At 40.1% G+C, this 24,936-nt stretch overlaps 1 protein-coding gene across 5 annotated transcripts in view; it reads left to right on the forward strand.

The window, feature by feature from the left end:
* The first annotated feature begins 20,711 nt into the window (after nucleotides 1–20,711).
* The window catches only part of OXR1 (oxidation resistance 1), a 257,813-nt gene continuing 253,588 nt past the window's right edge, over nucleotides 20,712–24,936 (forward strand). The window contains exon 1 of one of the 5 annotated variants that reach the window (XM_033512417.1): nucleotides 20,712–20,889. In XM_033512417.1, coding sequence (XP_033368308.1) covers nucleotides 20,856–20,889 — 34 coding nt within the window. In that variant the 5' untranslated portion in view covers nucleotides 20,712–20,855. Of the gene's footprint in view, nucleotides 20,890–21,400; nucleotides 21,477–24,936 lie in introns of those variants that run through there. The other 4 variants (XM_015617464.3, XM_033512415.1, XM_033512416.1 and 1 more) reach the window with 4 other exon arrangements.

Genomic DNA, 24,936 nt, shown 5'->3' on the forward strand with positions numbered 1-24,936 from the left:
CAGGTCAGGCCATATTGCATAACAATGAAAAGTTGCTCATGCCAGAATCTCTGCATGTAAACTGTGTCTAGACAGAGTGAACACAGAGGGTCCCCACAGGTTTTGTTTTTTGTTTATTTTTCAGGACCGAAGTCTTGTTCTCCCCGCTTTTTCAGCGCTGTTATCTGTGGTAGAGGTATTACAGCTATCACAGTTACATCGATTCTTTCATCCTGCTGTCATCAGGGTATAACAATACTTTCCTTCATAGCAGTGTTTGAGTTCTTAGAGAAGTGACTTCTTTTTGTCAATAGTTTTAAAGCTTAGGGATAGCTTAAAAGTGTATCAGATGAGCTTTTGCTGAAAGCCAATGTAATGACAAAATCAGACGTAGGAATTACTCCATGCAAGTTTGCAATTGAACAGTGTAATGTCTTGCATGCTGCACCTGCTCTCCTGCCAGGTCACTCTCAGGATGCACCAGCCCATTCTCAGAATGCTCTCTACAACTCTTCAGCAGTTTCTGCTCTTCCCAATATTGTTGCCATCCTGTACTGCAAACCCAGATGAACCAGGAGACAGTGCCCTTGTTTCCTACACCACTGCTGGGATAGATTAATCTCTCTGCCTAAGAAATCAACTACTCCTCTCCTTCCCAAAATATTGGTTTAGAGCCAGGCTTGAGCCACGCTATTGGTTAAAATCTAGCTATTTTGAAGAAAGGAGATGTGAGGGCAAAGCAAATGCATGCTCTGCACAGAGATTACAAACTGTGGGTGTAAGTAAAGCTTGGGGTCATGCTCAGTGCCTTTTTCCAGCAGCCTCACCCTGCCAATGCCATCTTACTCATCATGCTCAGATGTGCAGCTATCACCCATACACCTGGATTTTGGCTATCTTCACCAGCACAGTGGCTTGAGACAGAGAAATTCATTCCTCAGACCCGACTTGACACCTTTATTCTAGTTACTTTCAATATCTTGGGCTTTTCAAGGCTGTTGATAGTGCTGATGTTCCCGGTGCCAATAGAAGTGACAAGTTGATCAGCAAAGTCTGTATACCTGAAGCTTGTCCCACTGTGCCTTTATGGTATATTGTAAATGCAGGTCCTCCTAGATCACAGTGGATTTGTGGGCACTGGATGATGAGGTGTTTGCCACCTCAGATAGACAGCAGTAGGCCCTACATTATCTACCATCTCAGAGACACAAAGCTAGTAGCATTAAAGAATCACAGAATTGCCTGCATTGGAAAAGACTTCTAAGATTAAATCCCTCTGTTAACTGAACACTTCCAATTTGACCTCTAAACCACGTCTCTAAACACCTTTTACCTTTTAAACATCTGCACATCTTTTAAAGATGTTGAGTTGCCATCGTGATGTCAACTCAACCACTTCCCTGAGCAACCTGTTACAATTCCCGACAATCTCTTCCATGAAGCTTTTTCCATTCTGAACCTCCTGTGACTTGACTTGAGGCCATAACCTCTTGTTCTATTGCTTGTTACTTGGGAGAAGAGACACTCACCTTGCTACAGCCTCCTTTCAGGCAGATGTAGACTGTGCTAAGGTGTTCCCTGAGCCTCCTTTTCTGTGAGGTAAAACACTCCAGCTCCATTAGGTACTCCTTGTAGGACTGCATCTGAGTTGATGGTGCTTGTCTTTTCTAGGACTTTATCATCCTTATGCAGATGACCACAGGCCACACAGAAGTTCAGAGCTAATAAGTATGTGAAGCAGCTGGACTGTAGACTTCACCCAAGGGAAGACTTGAGGATTACTACTTCACTGCAGTCTTGTGGGAGCAGATCAAATAGCAGTTCTTCTGAAGCTCAAAAACCCCAGAGTGTACTTTGCATTCCAATGCACACACCACTGCTCAGCATGTTTGCAACAAAAGCTGCTCTGAACAGATAGTGATGCAACGAAGAAGGGAAACAGCTGTAGGCTCTCTGAGAAAACACACACAGGCTTGCTTGTGCTGCCTTATTTAAGGTGCATTTTGTTGCTTGTGAGAACACCCAACTTGTTCGCACTTACCAATACCATTTGAGTACAGGTGTGTGTGACCCATTATAACACCCCAAAACACTTAAATGCAAGGAGGTTTACTGAGGTTCCTTTTCTATGGGTTAAGTGCACAGGAAAAATACCCACCAGATATTCTCAAGAGATCAAAAGTATACAAAAGTTTACTGGAAAATATAGAAGGCCAAGGAACTTTGGCAAAGGATTTAATACAAAATCAAATTAATAAAAAAAACTTATCATAGCATTAACTTAGTTTATTTAACTTAGCAAACTTTAAATCCATTCAATGTAAAGTTACCCAAAATGTTCTATGAGAAGAGAATCAGAAGAAAAATAAAGGGAGAAAGACAGAAACAACATAGAAAAACACACACATAGCTGCCAACTCCTGGATTCCAGCACAAATAAACTCCAAGAGGGGCAGAGTCAAGACGTGTTTATTTCTCAGCCAGCTTATTAAACCTCAGGCCTATGTGGGCCCTTCCCCCAGGTGGGACTGTGGTCACTCAGCCACTGAGGATCTGGGTTAGCTCTGCCTCTGGTGTGTGATTGACTGATTGATTGATTGATTGATTGACAGACATTGCAGGGCTGGGATGCTCTAGCTCTGGGGGCTGTGGTGTGTGGGCAGAGCACTGATTCACCAGGGCAACGTCCGACCTGCCCCTCTCCCCAACACATCCCGAAATATCTCGAGACATCAATCTTTCCCCTGAATATCCTGGAATCCTCAGTCTCTCTGGCGGGAAGGAGGCAGGGGGACCTTGCTGTAGCCACAGTGGGCCCAGGGGACAGCGTCTGTCTTTGCAGAATTCAGCAGCACGCTTGTGCTCACCACAGCTCCGACCTTTCCCCTCTCTGGCACCCACACATCCCTGCCTGGCTGTGCACTGACCCTACTCACTGGCTAGTCTGGGCTGATCACACTGAAATGCAAATTACTAACTTTTGTGAAGTTACTAAACTAACCAAGTGACTCTTCATTGGTGCCTACTCATTACTTACCTTTATGAAAACTTTGGTGACATTTATAAATAGTCCTAATAATTTAGTATTTTACCATTTATTCAAGAAAGGTGTTGAATAGACAAGGGATAAAGAATATAGATTTCAAATCAATCTTTGTAGGAAACCTCTATTACACATTACCATACATGCATTTTCTCTTTGCAACCCCATTTTAAAAGCCATTAGTCAGCAAGATTTGAGTCCATTTAATGTTTTCAGGCTAAGTTAATAACTGAGATCCTTGTTTCCTAATAAAAATGTGAAATAGTCTTAAGGCAAATGCCTGACAGAATTATTTAAAAAGAAAAAAGAATACCTTACTGATATTATTTATCAACTAGATCCCTAGTCTAAGAAAAATATCAAGTTTGAAAAATTTTATTTTTCATAAAAGAAAGTTGATATTTAGAAGAAGGGAGTAAAATTATTTATTAATGATGATGTCAAACATTCTATTATTTGGCTGGGATTGAGATTTGATGGGTAGTTTGCCCTTTTAAAATATTGGCTTAAGATTTTTTCCAATTCTCTTTAATTTCCCCTGTGTTTTAAACTTTATTAAAAGTCAACATATGTACCTGAGAAAGCTTATTTGATTATTCCTTTTTGGTGGTTTTAAACACACGTGGTTCAGGTCTCTTGGTAAAAAAAGAAGAAGACAAGAAATAAAGAGCTTTACTGGTTGCTGCTTTCACGTTTTTCAGGAGACTGCTGGAATGGAACCTTTCAATTCCACTAATCAGGTCACTCTTCTCTCTTACTTGTGATGTTGGGGTACGCTTGCTAGAACCAGTTCTAGCTCTTCTCTGTTATTGTAAACCCTTTCCCTACCATCCAACCAGACAGTCTACCAGTTAAGGGGGTTCAAATATAACTGTTCAGTAATTTGTCCAGAGAACACCACTAATGAGTCACTTCATCCTTTGTATTCAAATAATCCAAAAATATCTGTATACCTGTATTAAATACTATGTATTATGCAGTATACCCGTATTTCTGTATCCTAGAAAAGGAACAAGGCTCAAACAGGAGGGGACCTATAAATTACTTTTTAAGAGAGAGCACAGCACTCTTCACATAGCCATGAAAGGATATAGGTTCTGTGTAGGAAAAAAACACAGGTGATCTTTGTCATTTCACACTTGAAACTTATTTCCTTTTTTAGACAACATGAGACCAAATCTTGAGACTTTTCTATATCATTTTACATTGTCTGAGTAACCTCCCACTAAAATGGTACACCCAAGTTACAGCACAGGAATCTGACAGGCTATTGAAATGCAGTTCTATTAACTCTTCCTCCATGTGCATCAGTCACACCAAACAGCATGACCTGAGACTACTATTATATGCTTTAATTTGGAAGTATCATGCTGAGCTCCATCTTTCACTACATTTCTACCCAGGCTTCTGATAAAACAATCTAATCAGCTAAAACAAGATTATATGGTAACAGTAGATGTATAGCATGAACATTTTATCCCTAAAGAATTTCTTTATTAAACTAATTTTGTTTCTCTCATTAATCTCATTGAAGATTGTTCTGCAATAATGAAAGGATGTAATCTGCCACTGACTAATCGTTTCAGACTCTTCAGTCACCATATCTTCCTTTTCAATAGACTTTCCCCCTGTGTTCCTTCTGGCTACTTAAATAGAAGACAAGCTGAAAGAAAACAGGTTTTGTATATCATTTCATAAGCCTTTTAAAAATTGCAATAAAGAGAATTCAAGAATTTTTCAAACATCCTCAGCCCTGGTTTTTGAGGTTTTAATTTCCAAGTTTAAGGCTCCTCCCATTCTGTGTGTTTTGATCCTGTCAGTAATTTCTTAGACAGCAAAGATCTGTTTCTTTGCATTCTTTACCTCTTGGCAGTGAGACAAGCTTCAAACTGCAGACTTTCAATTGCCTGACTATAAGTCTGAGCCCTAAAATATGAATAATACAGGGCAAAACAGAATTCATTGAACCCAAAATGTTAAGAGGTAATTTATTGAAAATAGTTAAGGTAAGAAGTACTTAATGTCACAGCTAAATATTCCTCTGTACACTCATCACTCTTTCTGAGTAGGTGGGAACCTCTTCCCCACCTCTCAGAAGAGTGCCCTGAGCAGCAGAGGCAGTCTGGTGCTCCTGTAGTAAGACTATTTTGCTTGCAAATGATATTTCAATACTCAGCTGGTATAAGTTGAAGAGAGCAAATAGAAGTGAATTTTGCTTCCAGCCTGTTGATAAGAAAATTTGTGCAGAAAGGAGAGAAACTTGTGTTGTGCACTTTGCTCCAATACTTATTTATTCTGAAATACTTGTGGATTCCTTAGCTGCAAGTATCCCTCCTCCCAGCTGAATACCACCATCAGAGCAGCGAGCAACATTCGCGTCTTCACTGAATAGTCCATTGAACCATTGATATTTCCATGCAAAATGAAACAGCTTCTGCAAGAGAGACAAACATAGCACTTCACTTTAGACTCCAGAATCAGGAGTCTGATTGCTGGATATCCGACAGGGAAGTGGGAGACAGGGATTTAAGATCTGTCAAGCACAGGAGGCAATTAGATCATAGATTTTTGGGTGAATGCTCAAGCAATTTGAAAACAACTCGAGAGATGATAATACCTCTTTTTCTTCTAGCTGTATTCTTGTGCAAACTTAATCTGTTCAGGTTTTAAATTGTTTCTTTACCCAAATGAAAGAAACATGCTATGTCTGTGAATCCTGGGAGGATTTGTTTAAGAGAAACTCATCACTGCAGTAGTTGAAAAAACATTTCTATTCATTTCCAGAACTGATCGGTAGGTAAAACAACCCCTACTATCCAAACCTTTGATAATGAGGGAGTTTGGCCATGACCAGGACTTGGCAGTAGCAAAGTGAAAATTATTAAGAACAAGATTTTTGCAAGCTTTTATCACAAGCCTTCATTTTGCTGCACTCCAAACTCTAAACTTAGAAACAAAGTAAGAAAATGCTGTTTATTCCTATAGGGTTATTGTGAAGTACTGAAATGCTTCACAGTAATGAAATTCCATAATGAATATCATAAATAAAAATTTCTAAAGTAACTTCCTGTAGATAGCATGTCCTATTCAGTGCAGTACACTGTGGTGCTTGTTTCTTTTATGATAGTTTTGAACCACCCCTTACTGAGAGCCTTAAGTTTATTCTGAAATTTTCTCAATACATTTGTCTTGACACCCTGTAAATCTTTGATTTAATTTTTCTTTATGGAGTTAGTTCTAAAAGCTGTAGAATTCATTATAATTGTCGATACATCTGTCGTAAAGTTCAACCACACTTATTATTAACCATCTGAAATGGTTCTATAGGTTTGTGACTTTTAAGAGTAATACTAAAAATTTAGATCTCTATTAACCAGTGTGCAGTATGAAAGGCTGTTGAGAATGACGTCAAGAACAACATTTTCAGGGGTTTACAAAACCTATATATTGTGTTAGCTTGTTCTCTATGCTTTAAGGCAGATAAATCTTCCTCTTGCCATCTGTTAGTGGGTGAGGGGATCAGGCAATGGGCCATGAAAGCTTTGTACTTCAGCTACCAAACCACCTCCCCAGTCTCCTCTTTCTTCTTCTGTGCTGCCAATATGCTACAGGCCTGACTGGAGTGCTGCACAGGAAGGTTGAAACAAGTTTATGTGGCCAGATCCTTTGTTCCCACCATTGAGGGCGTGCAGCATCCCACAGCTCTAAAACAATTTGTTAGTTTTACTGCATAAAGTACCTTACCTAGCAAAAAAATTCCAAACTAGATAAGTGCACAGGTACATCCAAGGTAACCCTCAAAATAAATATAAAGGTGACATTACCCCTTCTGTGACATATCCTCTTAGACAGCATTTGACTTCTCTTCATCATATGTTTGTCTGATTCACATTCCTGTACCAGAATGGTATCTACTGACTGCACTGTACTCAAACTCACTCAGTGAACAGATTCACTATACTCATAAATTAATCACTGGGAAATGTTGTTTTGAAGTATATATGTCTTTAAAATACACCAGGCTCCTGTCAGTAATCTGATAAACTGTCAGTGATTATATTCAGGGGAGTATGTTATTTTAGACAATATGAGCACCTGGTCCTTGTGAAAGCCATCATCTTTCTTTCCAGAAACAGTGAAGGGTATGACATGAAAACATAAGGAATAGCTAATTTATTTTCTGATTCCCTGAAAATCTTGAGTAGTGATTTTTATCTTCAGATGAGTGATAGAGCTGGGGATTAACTTTGTATGTAATCTCTATTTTACCTGTTGTCCATGGGCAAGAAATCTATATTGTCACGGGAATTCAGAATTACATACAGAGTTTTAAAATAAAATTTCTGCTGCAGGAGTAAAGGTCTAGGTGCCCTTGTGTTTCCTTCCAGTTTGTTTTGTACATGAAAAGTATTCAACTGCAGCCTTGCTCTGTCCAGTCCTCTCTGTCTGTGCTTTTTTAAAACTTCCAAGGCAGGAAAATAACACTAATTTAGGAAATGTGATTTTTATGACATATCTGAGCAGAATGACTAAGGAGGAGAAAAATGGCTGTAGTGCCACTCCATGATTTACCAAATGTCAGAGAATCCAGAAATGAGACCTTAGTTACAAATTCTGCATATGACAGCAAATGCTTCATTCAGATCTCATTCTTTAATTCATAGTAGACAGAAATCCATAGGAAATCAGGCTTTGGATTTTGCTTCAGGACTATTTACTTGGACTATTCTGAAATTTTAAGAAAGTCTATCAAAAACACCCAAGAACTTTAGATACTTAGAGAAAGTTGGGAAACAAATGACAAGAAAATACTATTTTCCTTTTTGATTTTGTCTAAAAATTGTAATTAAAATTAAAACTCTACTCATTGTTGTTCATTGTTGTTTACACACAGTATTCAGGGCATGCTGGAATCTGAAGATGTGGGGTTAGATAATCTCTATCACAATGAGCTGTTTTAAAGACATTGGACATCCATTCATGTAGAGTTTATTATCTGAATTTCAACAGCCCAGGAAAAAACACTGGTGAAAAGGACTCTGGAATCACCAATGTACATTAACTGGACATTTGAAGATGTTTTTTAATTTTGCATTTTGCCATCAGGGAAAAAAATTACAATTCCAGGGAACATTTATAAGTTGGTTAAAATATAAAAAATGTTAAAGGAAACACCCTGAGCTTTCAACTGTAAAGCATATCTAACAAAATCATAGGCTATAATTAAGTTTTGCAGAAATGTTCTAAGGAAATATCCCCTCATCATTCAACACATCACAAAAAAAGAGTAAATTTGGAAAGTAGGTATTCCTACAGCAATGAATCTCTACTTTTACTGACATATTCTATATAACTCTTGATAGCTCCTTTAAGGACCCCACAAATGATAGGAGAGTCCTCCATAGCTATCTGCATTCGTCCATCGTTCCCATACACCTGGGAAAGGGAGCTGGCCAAACTCTTCCTCTTTGGCAGGTGTGCACAACAGACATGGCAACCTCCACCTCCAAATGACAGCCTTCCAATTTTCACTTCGAAGGAAAAATCAGGAAAGCTCTTACCTAGACTCTTTCCATTATCTAACATTAAAGGTCCTTCTAGGCTTACAGCCTTTTGCTTCACCTGTGCTTGATTCCCCAGCCACAGGCAACAAAACAGCCCTATCTCAAAATACTTTGTTCTGTGAGATTTTTAACTCAAACACAGCAGCTTTTGAGTGCAGCCTGCTTGCATCCTGATGGCTTGGGACCTACTTGGGTAAAGAGTAGATCTGTGTGAGTCCTGGGCAGGGAATTGTTTCTTGAATAAATAGACTCTTGTGTAAGATCTACAATGGAGAAAAAAACCTAACAAACAAAAATCATGTAAATATTGTGTTACCATAGCATGTTTTTGCTTTGGTAAGAAAACAGTGAGATTATTCCTTGTTTTAACTAGCTCATTCTAGAAGAGGGTTAACCACTCTAGAGGAGATTTCACCAGACTGCACAGAATTACATTTTCATTTACTTTGAGGAATACACAGTGAGTTTCTTTCTGATATCCCTTCCTGGGCTTCTTACTGGTTTGCTTAAGTGGTTCTTCTCATTTGTGAACGTCATCCTCAGGCTGAAAACTCTTTCATTGGGGAGCTCTCTATGAGAATTGTGAGCATCTAACACGGGGCTATGAATTCTGGTGGATATCTTAAGACTGATAGCATACAATATGAATGTCACACACACACACATTGAAATAGGCCTCAGTACCTTAGAGGAAAATATAGAGTAAACCCATGTTACAAAATGAATTTGGATTCAAATCACCAGAATGCCCCAAAATTCTGGGGTTTATTTTTTCATTAATGTTATTTTTTACTGTCAATCTTATCCATCTGATCAATTAGCTTATCTATCTGATCAAACCACTGTATCATTGATGTCTCACGTCCCTCAATCTGACTAGTTTGATTTAAAACCACTTCCAAAGTATTTGGCCACTCGGTGGGATTGTCAGGGTCCAGCTCTCACATGCATTAATTAAATAGCAAACAGGAATAGGCCATGACAGCACATTCAGCTGGGCTACTCTCTGATGAAGGCTGATGAGGATTTCACTTCAGTAAAGAGAACTGAACTCAATCATAATAGAATTTTAGTTTAAATTTATGAAAAGTTTGGGTAGTAAATAAACTACTGACAGCAAAAAAAAAAAAAAGAATACTCAACAGTTTCTATGTGCATGTTATTTTCAACCCCTTTTCAGAGTTCGCAGGTTCTTTTGAGTGTGTATATCCTTTCATTTTCTTCACAAAGAAGCAAAAAATAGCAAACCAACAAATTATACCCAGAGGCAGAAAAATATAACCCTAACGAGAGTTAGAGCCTTAAGAAGAAAATGTGCAGAGTTTCCAACATACTTTATAATTTATAATAATGAAATTTCTGATTTACAATATTAGTATCATATATAAAATTTTAATCAAAAATTGATTTTGTTCACAATCTCTTCCCCATTTTGACCAATCTCTGAGGAACTTCAATAATGCAATTTTTGACCAGGGCTGCCTAGAGGTCAGAAACAGAGGAAAGACCTCTACATTCATTGGTTTCCAACCTTGGCTTTATAAGCAGACAGGTTGCACAATCCCGTCCATGACATTTCCTGAATCTTATTGTTTTGTCATACAAGGATCCTCTTGTGTTTTTTACTATATATATATATATTATATATAGTATAATATATATATATATATAGTATAATATAATATATAATATATAATATATATATATTGCTAATTTTTTTACAATTTACTCCTCTACTAACATTTTCCCTCACAGAAAGAAGCTGTTATGATGTCATTTGGGTTTTGCCTTTTTTTCTTTTATATATTCTTTGTGTTCTTCACACATATATTTGTAGCTCTGTAGTCTATTGCATTAGTGTCTAGTTTTCCCAGTAATTTTCCATGGCCTTTCCTTAAGCAGAAAGACAAGACAAATTCCAGAGCTCCAAGCTCTGAGGGGTACAAGGCTCCAATCCTATCTTGGTTCTTCCTGGGAGCCAAGACCAAGAACAACCCCTTGAGATACATTCTCATGGACAAGGTACAACCAGTGCTGAAGGGGGGGCTCCAGAGAAGGGGATTGACTGGGTGGGAATTGCATCACCACTTGTGCTCCTAATTGGTGTATTTTATCAATTATGATAATTTCCTAAAACCTTTAAAAATGTACTCACCCTTTGTGGGGGTGAGCTTTTGTGGACATCTTCCCATAACTGCTCCTGAAAGCTTTCAAATAAAGATCCCCTTTTATATTACTCCTTACTAAAATTATCTCAAGTTTCATTTCCAGGTTGGGAAAAAGGCAACAGTTCTTCCACTTGTCAATAACCATTCCTCTTGTATATTTAGGGAAAACAAAATCTCTCTTCTCAGCCTCTGCTTTACAAAGCTAAATGAGCCAAACCGTTCTTCCTTTTCTCACTCAGTGAACATTTTATATCCCTGGTAAAACTTTGCAATACTTGTTCCACTTTACATCACTAATTATTACCAAAGAATGAATTGGTTATATTTATGAATTTAGGTGAGGACATGCAAAAATCAGAAATAGAAAAGGTCTGTTAGATACATATTTGCATCACTTTTCAGGTTTTTGCCCCCTGGGATGTTTCATACTAATATGTCTTTTCTGAAATATCTCCAAACATGATCATTCTTCAATTAAAAGCTCAATCAAAAATATAAATCAGAAATAAACTTATAATTGGGAGGTAATCCCCCATGGTCATCAATTTACAGGTAAAAATTATGCTTTTCTTTAGGAATTCACAAGTGAGCTAGGATTAAAGACAAACCTGAATAGAACTGATGTTTTTCTAAAACTTTTTAAAATTTTGTGTAATTTAGACTTTACTTTGCCTGTAAGAGCAGAAGTTGTATTTCAGCCTCTTATACAGAAACCTTCTTCGAGTCAAAAATAAATAGCATATGATGGTTTAAGATATAAAAGAACAATAGTAACACAGTTTACTATTACTATTAGTTTATTTTTATTTTTATGAAGCTCCAAAAATTTTCTATCAAATTCAAATTATCAAATTTTCTATCATCTACAATGTAATTGGTAATTGTATATCATACATTATACATCCAAAAAAAATTTTTTTATGTATATTTAAGGGGACTTCTGCCTTAAAACATTTAAGGAATATGCCTTTTAAAATGCAAGCTTAATGGTACAAGAATCAGGTAGCTAGAATTCTGTGTACTGGGAGAAATTTGAGAGATTTACTTGTTTGACAAAGGATTCAAATGAAAATGAGCACCAAGATCAAACTGCTATTAAAATAATTTCCATCCAGGCAATGTAGCAGAAACAGTGTTTAGAAGCACAGCTAAAAATATCTGCTGTGACTCAGAATCTTTGAAAATCCACAATCAAAATAGCCAGTAATGTGCACCTGTGACCCTTTTACTTGTTTTTGCAAATGCTTTATCTTCATTTCTAAAACTATTTGCAAAGCAGGACCTGAAAGCAGAAGATGCCAGAAGTGTCCAGCCTGCTGAGAAACAGCAGGTTTTTGCTGTAACAGAAATACCACCAGAGCCTCTGTTTGCATTGGCTTAAGTACTACTTGAAAATATGATATGGGTTGTTTGCTGCCATTTATCTCTGAATTATTCAGCAAAGAAATGATCATGGGGACCAGAAAGTCACAGGGGCAGCAAAAAGTGGTATTGGACATCCAGGTCTTCTGTATGGGAAAAATTATTGTGAGTATTTGATCAAAAACAAAGGTATGGGATTAAAACTTTAAAAATTGAGTTCAATAAAGGACATACCTCTATATTTTTCCACCTTTCTCTCCAACATGGAATTGAAAAATTCTTAAATATTTCACTTTCATAATTTTGAATAATTTTGTTCTTATTTTGAAATGAAATTTTAAAAAATTGTCCATACATATTTTAAGGGACGCATAAACAGTTCCTGTTATGTCAAGATCAAATTGTGGAGCAGAGATTTTTTTCTTATTTTTATTTCATATAAAAGGAAACACTAGGGCTTTTTTCTAAAATATCCCAAATTTTCCCTTTTTAAAAAAAAAAAATAATTTGTTGTGTTCTTACCTAATTTCTATCAAAATATAGACAATTTTAATTTTTATTTAAGATAGTTCAGCATTTTTATGGTAGCTTGAGAATTTTCTTGTCTATTTATTTGTTTTTCTAGTCTAGCTTCAAACAAAGCTGTAGTTGAATAAGAGATTTTCAACATTTGGGATATATTTGCATTGTCTGAGAGCAGTCATGCCAGTTCTGCAATCCAGTCATTCCTTTTTCTTACCTCCAGACACAGGTACATTGACATAATGATGCTGCCTTCACCAAACAAGCATGGCTGGGATCTTCCTGATCCTAAAACACCTATTTGATTTTCAGTAGCATCAACAGTAAAACTTCCATTGCCATGATATTTTGTCAACAAACTCCCAAGAACACCCCTGGCAGCTGGCAGTTGTAGTTAATGCTTCATTCTAGGTAGTTTTTCTTAAAGCTTACACAAAACATGGAAAAGAAATTCGGCCAGATATGCCCAAAGTGAAATTACCAAATCCCAAGGCAATATTTTCACAGCAATTCCATAAGTGAAGTACTTAAGGGGCACATTTGATCAGGTAGACAGATTCCTTCACCTTCATTAATATCTCAGCAAACTCTACAATGCATGAGTGTTTCATGGTCTTTTTTGTGCCTTCCTTGCCTTATCCTCCATGCTCCTTAACACTGCTTTTGCTGGATGCCAACCCTGCGTGATGCCTGAATACAAATACTGAAAAGCCATTTCAAGTACATACCCTGACCAGCTATTTTTGGGCAGCCTATATGTCATTATATAACAGCACATATGCTATAGATCTAGATTTTGGTTTAGCTAAAATAATTTTCTCCAGTGGCTTGAATTTAAATTTTGCATTTATCCTGAAACAAGCTCAGAAGCCTTTAGGTTTACTGCAACTCTGTATTTTTCTGCCAGAATTAGAATACCAGGGGTCACATGTGGTATTTAAGTGAGATTTCACATTTATTTTTCAATTAGTTTTAGTTTGCATTGTTTGTTGAGATTTATCTTAAATGGTGGCACCAGATTTTTAGGTGATTAAAAGCCATGCTTTACAGAGCTGATTGAAAATTCATAAGACTTTATGAAACATTATAATGTCTTTCTTTTGTAAGTATATACCTAATTCTCCTTAGAACAGTGCCTGTGAGATATTGCTACTTTCAGCAAGTTTTATTTTTTAATAAAGGCTACTGAGAACCTTATTTTTTTTTTTAATTTGGTTTTATTGTTTGGTTTTTTTAATTAATGGGTTTTGCTTTATAAATCCACATGGAAATTGCATGGAAGGAAAGTTTTTAATTAGTTCCAAAGCTGCATTTTTTTCAGCAGTGTATATTCTTGTTGGTTATTAGAGACCCCCCCTTTTAAAGATGATCATACCTTGGTTGCTGTTAGCTTTTACAATAGCGGGATATATGATTTCTGTGAAATCTTAGATGATCTCAGCATACTTCCAGTCTTTGTACTGATTTACAAAGACAACCAATGTCTCAGTCATGTTGGTGCATGCTGCTGGCCAGGCTCTGCTGGCTACCAGAGACTTATCTTCCTTTGTAAAAAAACATATGACTTGTTAGAGATTACTGAGGGAAAGCAAGAGACCCTCTTAGATTGAATATTGATCTCAAAGTAGTATGCTGCACTTCCCTCTTTGGTTTTTAATAGCAGCACTAATAGCACACTGCTTTTACTGCTGCACTCTGATACAGATGTTTCCAGCTGCTTCCTGGTGCAGAGCACTCCACACATGCACTTCTTCCCACATTAAAAATCTCATATTCTCTATTTATTTTGGGTATGCCCTACAATAATTAAATAACAGAAAAGCTATGATTTTCTATTTCACAGAGGCTCAGTTTGAGTAATTTTGAAGGAAGATTGGAACTGATCTATGATTAATTTTATTACTGAAGAGAACTAAGAAAACCTTACTACATTTCCATAGTAATATAAGCCTGTGACTGTTTTTATAGCACGTTGTTCACTTATTGGTGTCATTGAAAACAAAGCAAATTAATCTCATGTATACAAATTTGCATAATGTGTCAAAGTAATGCCTGAGCTGAGAAAGTTTCCTATACACTACTGAGAAGAAGTCCCAAAAAAATTTACAGTGAATTGTTCACTTCCAAGCCCCCAACTACCTGGCAAAACTTCCAGTTAAAGATGGCAAGCATGGATATTTAAATCCAATGTCTAAGGAAAAAACCTCCAAAACCCACAAAAGGCAGCCAAAAGTAGATAAAGTCAGATTGATTGGGAGAAAAATATTGATTACAATAAAGAAAATGTCTGAGATGACGGTAGTCAACAAATTTCAAATGCTGGAAATGCTGAACTTACTGTGAGTAAAAACACATTCCATATTCTTCCTATATTAGTATATAATTCTATTTTGCTTTCACTTTAGTAAGGAATTAATATGAAATTTGTTGTTTAAAATCCAGCTATATTTTGAGCTGCTTCTTCTAACAATTCTATTTCTTACATGCAAAACCTTTTTGCAATAAAGAGTGTAGGCCTATGCACTGGGCAACGCTTGCGTTGGTGTCAGTGCATTTTCTGTGTAGCAGTGGCAGGATGAATCCTTATAGTTGTGCTCTTATCAAACTCCTCTATCTATCAGAAGGCTGTAGAAAATCTTTGGGTTATCACTGCTTTCATGGACCAAAACCTGCTGCTCTGAGCTGTTAGCAACAAAAATGGATGTTGGACATCTGGGAAGGAGAAAGCATATCATAAAGATAATGAATTATAGAAGGATGTATTCCTTGATTTGATTGAGTGGTTTCAAACCACTCAAGTTCACTGGCCATTTCTTATGGAGCATATGGTAACAAAACCCCTTGGGTGCTAAATGGAAGGTACAGTCTTTGATAGCAACCACCAATTATCCAGAATTGTGGGATATGGCTACAGGCTCCTATAGAAATCCTCTAAATGGCTCCCACAAGATATCTCTGTATTCAGAACTTATACAGGGGATAGGATTTTGGCCACTGTGAATTCCAGTTCAAGGAAGGCTATTGATACCAAGCCTCCAAAGGCTTAATGCTTATGAATATTAATAGTGGAAGTGGGAATTTTTATATAACATCTTGGTTTACCAAACATAAAGAAAGGTTTTGCTGCATAACCCTTAAATTCTGAAAATAAAAAAAGCAATACACCATCAGCTACCCCCAGTTAACAGAGATCACACTCATGGTTGAAAGCATGGGTACGATCCATCCCAGGGAATCACACATAATTTGCTACAACTGAATTTATCATAGGTATTGCCTAGCCCAGCATATTGTCCCAGTAGTAACAGAAGCAGATACTATTAGAAGACAGTATATAAGACTCAAATTTTGAAGTCTGTTTCCCTAGTACTGTCCTATAATTCACAGCCTTTGGATTCCAAGTACTGAAGGCACTCCCCAGCTTTTCACACATATGTTGCCTATAGGTTTTGCTGATCCTTTTTTGAGCCTTCTGGTCTGCCTACAGAACTTCTTGGGGTTATACTTTCCGGAAGACCACTCTCCACTGTGTCCAGGTGAGTGGGTGAAAGTACTTTCTTTCATCTGTTTTTATACTTGGAGTAGTTTCACTGAGTTTATGCAGTACTGTGGGATTTGATGAAAAATCATTCTCATCCATTTTTTGCTGTATGCACTGCTTTCACAAATTTGTAAATCCCAGCCACATGGCCCTTCATGCTCTTCTTCTCATGGAAGAATCCCAGCCATTTCCCTCTCCCCTCACGAGGCAGTAGCCTTTCTCTGTACCTTCTCCAGCTCTGTCCTTCACAGTCACAGATGAAGCCCAGCCTCCTCTCCAAAGGATGCCTAACCCTTCACTGGCTTCTTTGACCACTGCTACACATCGAACTGGGAACTCCAGAGAGTAGTCAACAATGACTCCAAGAGATCATTGTGATGCCCTCTCTTTCCCCTTCATTCCAGGGACTCCATGTAATAGTCTCAGTTATTCCTTATGGAAATCCCGCATTTCTCTATCCTTATGTCTTATTTTCCTTTTATAACAAAAACGTTTTTTGTTTTCTGTTCTCATTCCCTTCAAAAGCAGTCCCCACAGCACAGAGATTCATGTGTCCACATTCAAGTGCCAAAGTTCCTTGCTTTATTGCCCATACCACCATTATCGACTATCTCGACTCTGGAATTTCTGTACTTTCAGCTTGTTGGGCGCTGGTCCTCTTTCAAATACAAATGCACTACGAAGCATCAGTCATCTGGTTTTACTTTGTGCTTCTTAACTGTAACCCAAAACCTCTTGCTTTGAACACATCTTTACACATATCAATCATACAATCTTTTCTGTTACTCTGAAGAACATCTTCCATTTGAAAGATTCCATTCTGTGAGGCACTGGAATAAGCTGCCCAGAGAAGCTGTGTGCATGCCCCATCTCTGGAAGTGCTGGAGAGGCCAGGCTGGATGGAACTTTGAGCAGCCTGATGTAGTAGATGTCCCTGCCTGGATTGAACTAGATGAACTTTTAGATACCTCCCAACTCATACCATTCTCTGTTTCTATCATCAGTCTATGATATCCAAGCATCTAAGTTCTATTCCATGAAAATAAGCTTTGTCCTATAAACAAAGAGAAAAAAAAAAAAAAAAAAAAAGAAAAGAAAAAAGAATGTTCTAACTACCACACAGGAAGCCTGGGGACTCCACTATATGGAAAAACTCCCTAGGACTGTGAACTCAAAAGGTAAGGATATACCTTTGAGTTACACAAGGAGACAGTAGAGATTCTGAATATTGCTGTCAAGGAGAAGGGTGAAAATAACAATGAGAGGAGACAGCTGGGAGGGCTGAGGTGAAAGTTTGAGAGCCAGAAGCAATCAGTGCTATGTCAGAGCCTCAGTTTATCAGCAATACGGAATTATAGAGGATACATTTGAAAAAGATTCCACTAGAGCCTCCTCAAGCAATATGAAGAGAGATTGGCAAAGCACTCCAAGTTTTGCATGGAGTGCAAAACTGCATGTTTTCTGTGCAGTGAGGAATTGTTCCCCTTCTGTCTGATGGTACACAGCAGCACAGCAGATATTTAAATCTTTGTTGCTGTGTAGGTACAAGATGCAACTCTATAGATGCTTCTGCTGAGCAAATCTTGAAGAAGAAAGGAACAGCTTTCAATATTCAGATAGGTGTCTACCTCTAAATATAGTTCACTGTCGGGTACAGCAGATGCACACACCACTTACTTGCTAATGTCCAATTTGGTAATCTGCATCTGGGTGATTATGATCTTTTGAATGCTGGAACTTGCTATCTTAGGCTTTATATGTGTGTGTGTGTGTGCATATATAGATATATATATATATATATATATATAAATTTCATGCAATTTACAACACTGTGGTTTGGGTGAGGAAAATCCATATATGTTTGTCTCGTTGTGAAAAACAATTATATTTGACAAATTCTAAAGAGATTCCTCATAAACAAAAAAAAAAGTGTGAGAATTATAGTATAAGAAACCATATAGGTTAGATATTAGGAGAATGATAATGCAGACTGTAGAAAAAAACCTCATGTTTTCTTCACGATTATTTTAACATTTGTTCTCATGATGAAGAGTGTTTTGAACTCCCTAGACAGTAAGAATCCCTAGCTGGAAGCTACTCTCCTGAGACTCAGGACATCTTTCAGTCTCCTGATTTACCCAGAGCTGTATGATGGTAAAGGTGCAAACTGTTCTAGGAAATTCTCCAGAGGCTGCCTACTGCTCCTGCAGAGATCCAGCTGCAGCCAGAAATACATTATCCCACTGTTATCCCAAATCTGAGTCTGCATTCAGAAGACTGCCTTTTCTATTTCCCCTGCTGTCTATCTCAAGATCAACAGCTTCAGTTGAAGGAATTACATAATTTCTCCCTCCCTCACTTTGTACAGTTATGCCTCCTGCATAGCTTACAACTTTTTGTAATACATAGTGTGGTGGTGGCTGTTAGACACAGACTAAAGATTATAGTGTATCTCATGTCTTAGGAGAACAGAGAATGAGGAGAATGAGAAGAATTAGTGAACATCTGTAGTGGATTGACCCTGGCTGGATGCCAGGCACCCACTAAAGTCTCTCTCTCAATCCCCTCCACAGCTATACAAGAGAAAGAACATAAATATTTAAAAAAGGGCTCATGAACTGAGATAAGGACTGGGAGATCACTCATCAAATACCATCATAGGTATTTGATCATCACAGGCTTGAGTTAGAGACGTTAACCAAATTTATTGCTAACAAAATCAGAGCAGGATAATGAGAAGTAAAATAAAACCTTGAAAACATCTTCCCCTCACTCCTTCTTCCTTCCCAGCTCTACTTCCTCCCCCAGGGGCTCAAGGAGGCAGGGAATGGGGGTTATGATCACTTCATGACTTGAGGCTTCTCCCACTGCTCAGGGAGAGGAGTGGGATCCCTCCCACAGGAGACAGTTCTCCAGGAACTTCTCCCATATGAGTCCATCTCACGAGCAGCAGCTCTCTGTGAACTGCTGAAATGTGAGCCCATCCCATGGGGAACAGTCCTCCCAAAACTGCTGCAGTGTGGGCCACTCTTCCATGGGGTGTAGTCCTGCAGGGACAGGCTGCTCCAGCCTGGGACCAGGGGGACCCTCTCTCCATGGGCCTCCCACAGGCTCACAGCCTCCTCCAGGCAGCCACAGCTCCAGCGTGGGTCTCATCCACAGCTGCAGGTGATCTCTGCATCCCTTTGGACCTCAATGGGCTGTAGGGGCACAGCTGCCTCACCATGAGCTGCAGAGGAATCTCAGCTTTGGTGCCTGGAGAACCTCTTTTCCCTCCTTCTCCACCGACCTTGGTCTGCAGAGTTGTTCCTCTCACATATTCTCACTATACTCCTCTCTGGCCACAATTAAAACTGCCAATATATCTTTGTTAAATTTCTTCCTAAATCTGTTTTCACAGAGGCATTAGCAGCATTTCTAATTGGCCCAGACTTGGCCAGTGCCACATCCATCTTTGAAGCTGTCAGGGATTTGCTCTGATGGACATGGAGGAAGTTTCCAGCAGCTCCTCACAGGAACCATCCCTGTACCTCCCCACCTTCCTGCACGCAACCCCCCCTTCCCCCATATGAGAGCTTGGCCTTAAAACCCCAATACAACCTGATTCAATCCCTTTTTAATATAATAATCTTTGTGATGTCATCTTTCGTTTCTCAAAGAATTGCAGTAGTTACCTACACAATCTTGTCTAATAATCTATCCCATTGTATGTCAGTCTGTGAGGGAAATTGCTTCCTTGCTCTCACTTTATTTGACAGTACTGACAAGTAACACTTCCTTTCCTGATTATACCCACCTACGTGTAACTGAGATGTTTTTTTTCTGCAGTAGTTTTTGCTGGAGGCTGTGTTAGAGTTCCAATGAAGATAAACTTTCAGCGATCTCTCATGTCTAATGAAATAAATGAAAGATTTTGAATGTGGTCTTGAATGTACATACTATTGTACACGATCTCATCAGAATATAAATTATTATGATGCAGATATTGTCTGATGTTTTTTTCTTAGAAGTAGTTTAGTATTCTGTAAAGGCATTTTTTGTTTTTTGGGGTTTTTTTTTTGGTGGGGTTTTTTTTTGTGGTTTTTTTTTCGTTTTTGTTTTTGCTCAGCATCAATTTTCTGTATCCGTAAAAGCAGAATTCAGTAATATGTCTGAACTCCTGCTAGGAGTTCAATTTTAGTCTCTGTAGTATCTATAGAGATTTGAAACAATGTGGTGCTCTTATGCTTATTCTCGTCGGTCTTTTAGGAAGGTGGAGAATGATAAGCCACGGCTTAGAAACCCCATCAGAAATTCCCATTCACAAATACTTAGGCGGCTTTTAATTTCAACAGCTCTTAGTTTTGAAACACAGTAGTGTCAGTGAGAGGTGATCATGTAATTTCTCTTGCCGCATAGATCTTCCAGCCTAGAAAATTATATTTAGAAGGGCTGTTCTTCACGCTCCTCGCTTCGGACCTGTCACATTCTCATGTGACTGCTCAGAGCTTCACGGGAGAGCTCCTGAGTGTTTGTCACTCCCTGAGACTCGTCCGCACAACCTAACAGCCTCGGAGCAGGATGGAGATGTCTCCAGAGAAACACCGCATGAAAACGCCGCTCGGCATCCTCTCCCTCACTATCTAGAACTCATTTCTGAAGCTGCTGCTTCACGGGGTGGTCTGGCCCTGATGTAAATGGCCGGGCCCGAGATACGCTCCTGGCCCCGAGGTACGCTCCCGGCCCGGCGCTGGGGTGCAGGGGGCAGAGCCCGGCAGTCGCCCCTTCAGACGCTCCCCGGAGCGCTCCCGGCCCTGCGCAGCCCTGCTCGCCCCGGCGGCAGCAGCCGCAGCCGAGCGCACCGCAGCGCTCCCGCCGCAAAGGCGCGGGCAGGACGCGGGCGCGGTGCCGCAGGCATCGCCGGCATCGCCCCGCTTGCAGAGCCTCTCCTCCGCCGGCTCGGCGGGCAGGGGCCCCGCGGCAGCGCAGGCCCCGGCTGCAGAGCCTCTCCTCCGGCTCCGCGGGGAGGCCCCGAGCGGCGGGAGGAGGCGCCCCTTGCCCGGGGCTGCGGGGACCGAGGCGGCCACCGCCCCTTTAAGCTCCAGCTGTTCCTTTCTGCGGCGCCTATTTTTAGCGCGTCCTCTTGGTAGCATCCAGCTCTGCCCCCTGTTTCTCCGCGCTCCCCCGTCCCCCCCCCGGTGGTAGGTTCCGCACGGCGGGGGACTGAGCATGTCCGAAAGCGCTCGGCAGCGGCCGCCGCGCCGGGGCTGCGCTCGCTCGCACGGCGGGAAGGAGGGCGCGGGCTCCGCCGCCCGCAAGTAAGTTTGTCCGCGGGCGCGGAGCCGGCGCGGCCGAGGGGCAGCCGCCGCCTTGATGCCGCCTCCGCGCCTCAGGGGCGGCCCGGGGCAGGGGTCGGGTTTGGGCTTCGGCGCCCCCGTCTCTGGGGGCTGTCTTCGGGCGGGACGCGCGGCGGGACCGGATGCCCCTGCCCGCCCGGGCGCCTCCGTGCGCGCCTCGGGGCCACCGCAACTTCTCCGCTGCCCGCCCCGGGGTCAGCGGCTCGCGGCCTGGCCGGCTGGGATCGGCCACGGCGGGTCCGCGCTGCGCGGGTCGGCGGCGGGAGAGCGCTCCCCTCGGTGCGTCTGCGGCCCCGCCGGCGGGCACCGAGCGCGGTGCGGTGCGGTGCGGTCCGAGCGCGGTGCGGTGCGGTGCGGTCCGAGCGCGGTGCGGTGCGGTCCGAGCGCGGTGCGGTGCGGTGCGGTGCGGTCCGAGCGCTGTCCGAGCGCGGTGCGGTGCGGTCCGAGCGCTGTCCGAGGCTGCCAGCAGCGCTGAGAGAGGCGGGCGGCTGCGCCGGCCCCGCGGAGAGGGCGCGATGCGAAATTACCGGGAGAGTGTCGGTGCAGCCAGCGCAGCTTAAGAGTCAGCGAGGCTGCGGTGTTCAAAGGAGTTTCTGACTTAACAGATGGTACCGCAGGAAAGAAACAGTTTGCGGAGGGAAATTGTTATGACACGGGTTTTTTGCTGTCTCGTGTGACAATTTATTCTGGTTATTCTTTCAGTTTAGAAGAGGTATTTTAACTTATTGTCAGTAACCAACAAATACCAAATATGCCCCGAGATTTTTGCCTCTGAAAATGGGATTTTATATTAATTTTAAAAATGCTTCTTTTGTTGTTCCGCTCACATGTAAATCGCTTTAACGCTACGTGTTCCTAATATTAGGGAATGTAAAGTTTTTCACTTAACGTTGAAAGCGGCGTGGTGTAGCTAGTTTCTTTTCCTGCGCTCTAAACCGAGGAAAGGTTTCGGAAGCTGCTTCCCTATTCAAAGGAAGCTTTTTGATATTTACAAAGTTGTATTAAGGTAGTTTTCTAATTAAAATCATAATAGCGGAAGGGGAATTTGAGGAGCTTAGTGTGTCATTGGTGAAAGAACTGGACCGAAGGCCAGTACGGTGCTCTTGGTAGACAGTCTGTTCATTTGGCAATGCCTCTAAGTGTTGTCAGTCTAATGATTCGACTTTTAACACTTTTAAGCCATACTTACCTTTGCACAATGACTTAGATTTGATGTAGTACTCAGACGTGAATATTCATGTAAGCTTAAATGTCTGCATGTTAAGCCTCGTCAGAATTCAGGTGTATTTAAAAACAGTTACAGATTCTGAAGATGCCATTCCTTTGTATATCCTTGAGCCCGTTAATTAGCGTTATGCAGTGGAGACTGCTGGATTCCGCACCTCTGCAACTCTTCAACTTTTCTCCCAATGGAACTCCCACACCTTCACCCACCAAGGCAGCGCTCCCAGAGTAACAATTGATCCGTGGGCTTCTGAAAGCCAGTCTGTGTGATTCGGCTTTGGTCTGTGCATGAATAAACTGCTGTCCTGTCAGTTCCATTTTTATGAGTATGCAGTAATGGGGGAAAATTGAATTATTGAGTTGATGCTTTTTGCCTGCTGCAAAAGACCACAGGAGAATGCAGCAAGAAAGAACAGCCTATGTTGACAGCATAGTGAGAAATGAGGAGGAAAATTCTTGTGCATGATGACCTGCCATTTTTCTGATATTAGATTTGATCAGAAATAATATGTTAAAAAAATATACTAAAAATATGAGAAATTGTCAAAGCCAGAATGTTAAAATGTTGCTTATGTTCTTGGAGTAATAAGTTGTTTAATTATTTGGGTTGTACTTTACTGTTAAGATGTTTTAATACTATTTATTTTAGTTCTAGAGCTCATACATATTAATAGAATTATTTCAGCATCCTAACCAGATAAGGATTTTTTGATAGTCAAAGCATATGCTAATAGAGCATATAAGGATATCCGTAAAATTTATGCTGTGAATTATAATTCCTGTAGAATCTCAGTTGCTTCTTTCTTGTTTGAGCCCAACCAGTGGAGATGAGAAAATTATTATAGTAACAGTGGAGTTAAGTTGTTTGAGAATGTCTAGTTAACACCTGCTCAGTGTTTTCACAGCTATGTTTCCCTTTAAGCAGAAAAAAAAAAAATTAATAAGTAATCAATCGTCTTTCTTAGTGCATGTCTTTCTTTCTGTGTAAACTTTTTATTCTCCTCAGTTTGCTTAATCTAAAGAATTATCTTCCATGGGTTTGTTTGTTTTAACCAAGTGTATCATCTTGCATTGTAGGAAATATACATACTTCTTCTGGATTTGGGGGAATAACAGAACTATGGAGATGAAAGTAAAAATGCTTTTTTTGTTTTTTTAGTTGAATTTCATTTAAAAACTACACCCCCACTTAGTCCTTACCCTTTCCTACCCCTCAAATCCCCAGAGACTGTAACCCTGATAATAATAAATTGTTTTTCATAGGGACGTGATGATGATTTAAGGCTGGTAGCAGAAGGCAGTAGTCTAGGATTGTCAGCACTAATGATCAGCTGTTAATTCACAAGGTCTTTACGCACTTGTTTTTGTTGATGAGCTACTGTGACTTACTTCTTCACCCTTTAGTGAGTTGCTGTTGTTTCCTAAGTTACTGTAACAAAAATATTAAATTATGCATACTTTTGAAACATTTGGGAGGTGACAACCTTACAGAAGCAAGCAGTTACTAGTGACAAGCATGATCGAGTGTCAGATTAGTACAAGATTGTTACACGATTGCCAATGGCTTAGCTCAGGAGATACTGATACTTTTGTTTAGCAGAGACATTTAGTTAAACGTGGGATGGCTTCCTTGTTCGTTGCAGCAGATATTTGTGTCCCTGGTGTGTGAACTGTTGCCACCAGAGGCAGAAGGAGCATTTTGGGATAGGCAAAGAATAGCACATGTTTTGAAGCTCATGGGGAAGACCTTCAGGTACTCAAAACAGACATTGCTCTCTTAATATCATCAGGGGTATTGTGTGCTGGGGCCAGATGCTTGTGTGGCTCACCCTGCTATTCTGGCATCTGCTCCAAAAAGTTTTACTGATGATTAGATATAGATACAAGGAAGGTAGCTCCTGGATATCTTGTGATGTGTCAAACAGTTTAAGATCTGCAAGTTGAAATCTTTCAGATGGAGGAGAGGCCCATGTCACATAAAAACCTTATCTGTGGCTGCAGCAGCACAACTAGGGAGTTTCTCCTGTACGTAAAGCTACTGCTTGTATCTCTCAACTACGCATTGAAGATGACTCCTGCTTTCTTACATTACTCTGGTAAAACAGGATTGGAGATATATTTAATTTTGTTTGTGTTTTTTGTTATTCTGCTACTTTTTAATAGGGTAAAATAAGAGAGAGAAGTAGGGGGGAAATCA

This window comes from Parus major, chromosome 2 (assembly GCF_001522545.3).
Source record: "Parus major isolate Abel chromosome 2, Parus_major1.1, whole genome shotgun sequence".
In the NCBI taxonomy this organism is placed as follows: Eukaryota; Metazoa; Chordata; class Aves; order Passeriformes; family Paridae; genus Parus; species Parus major.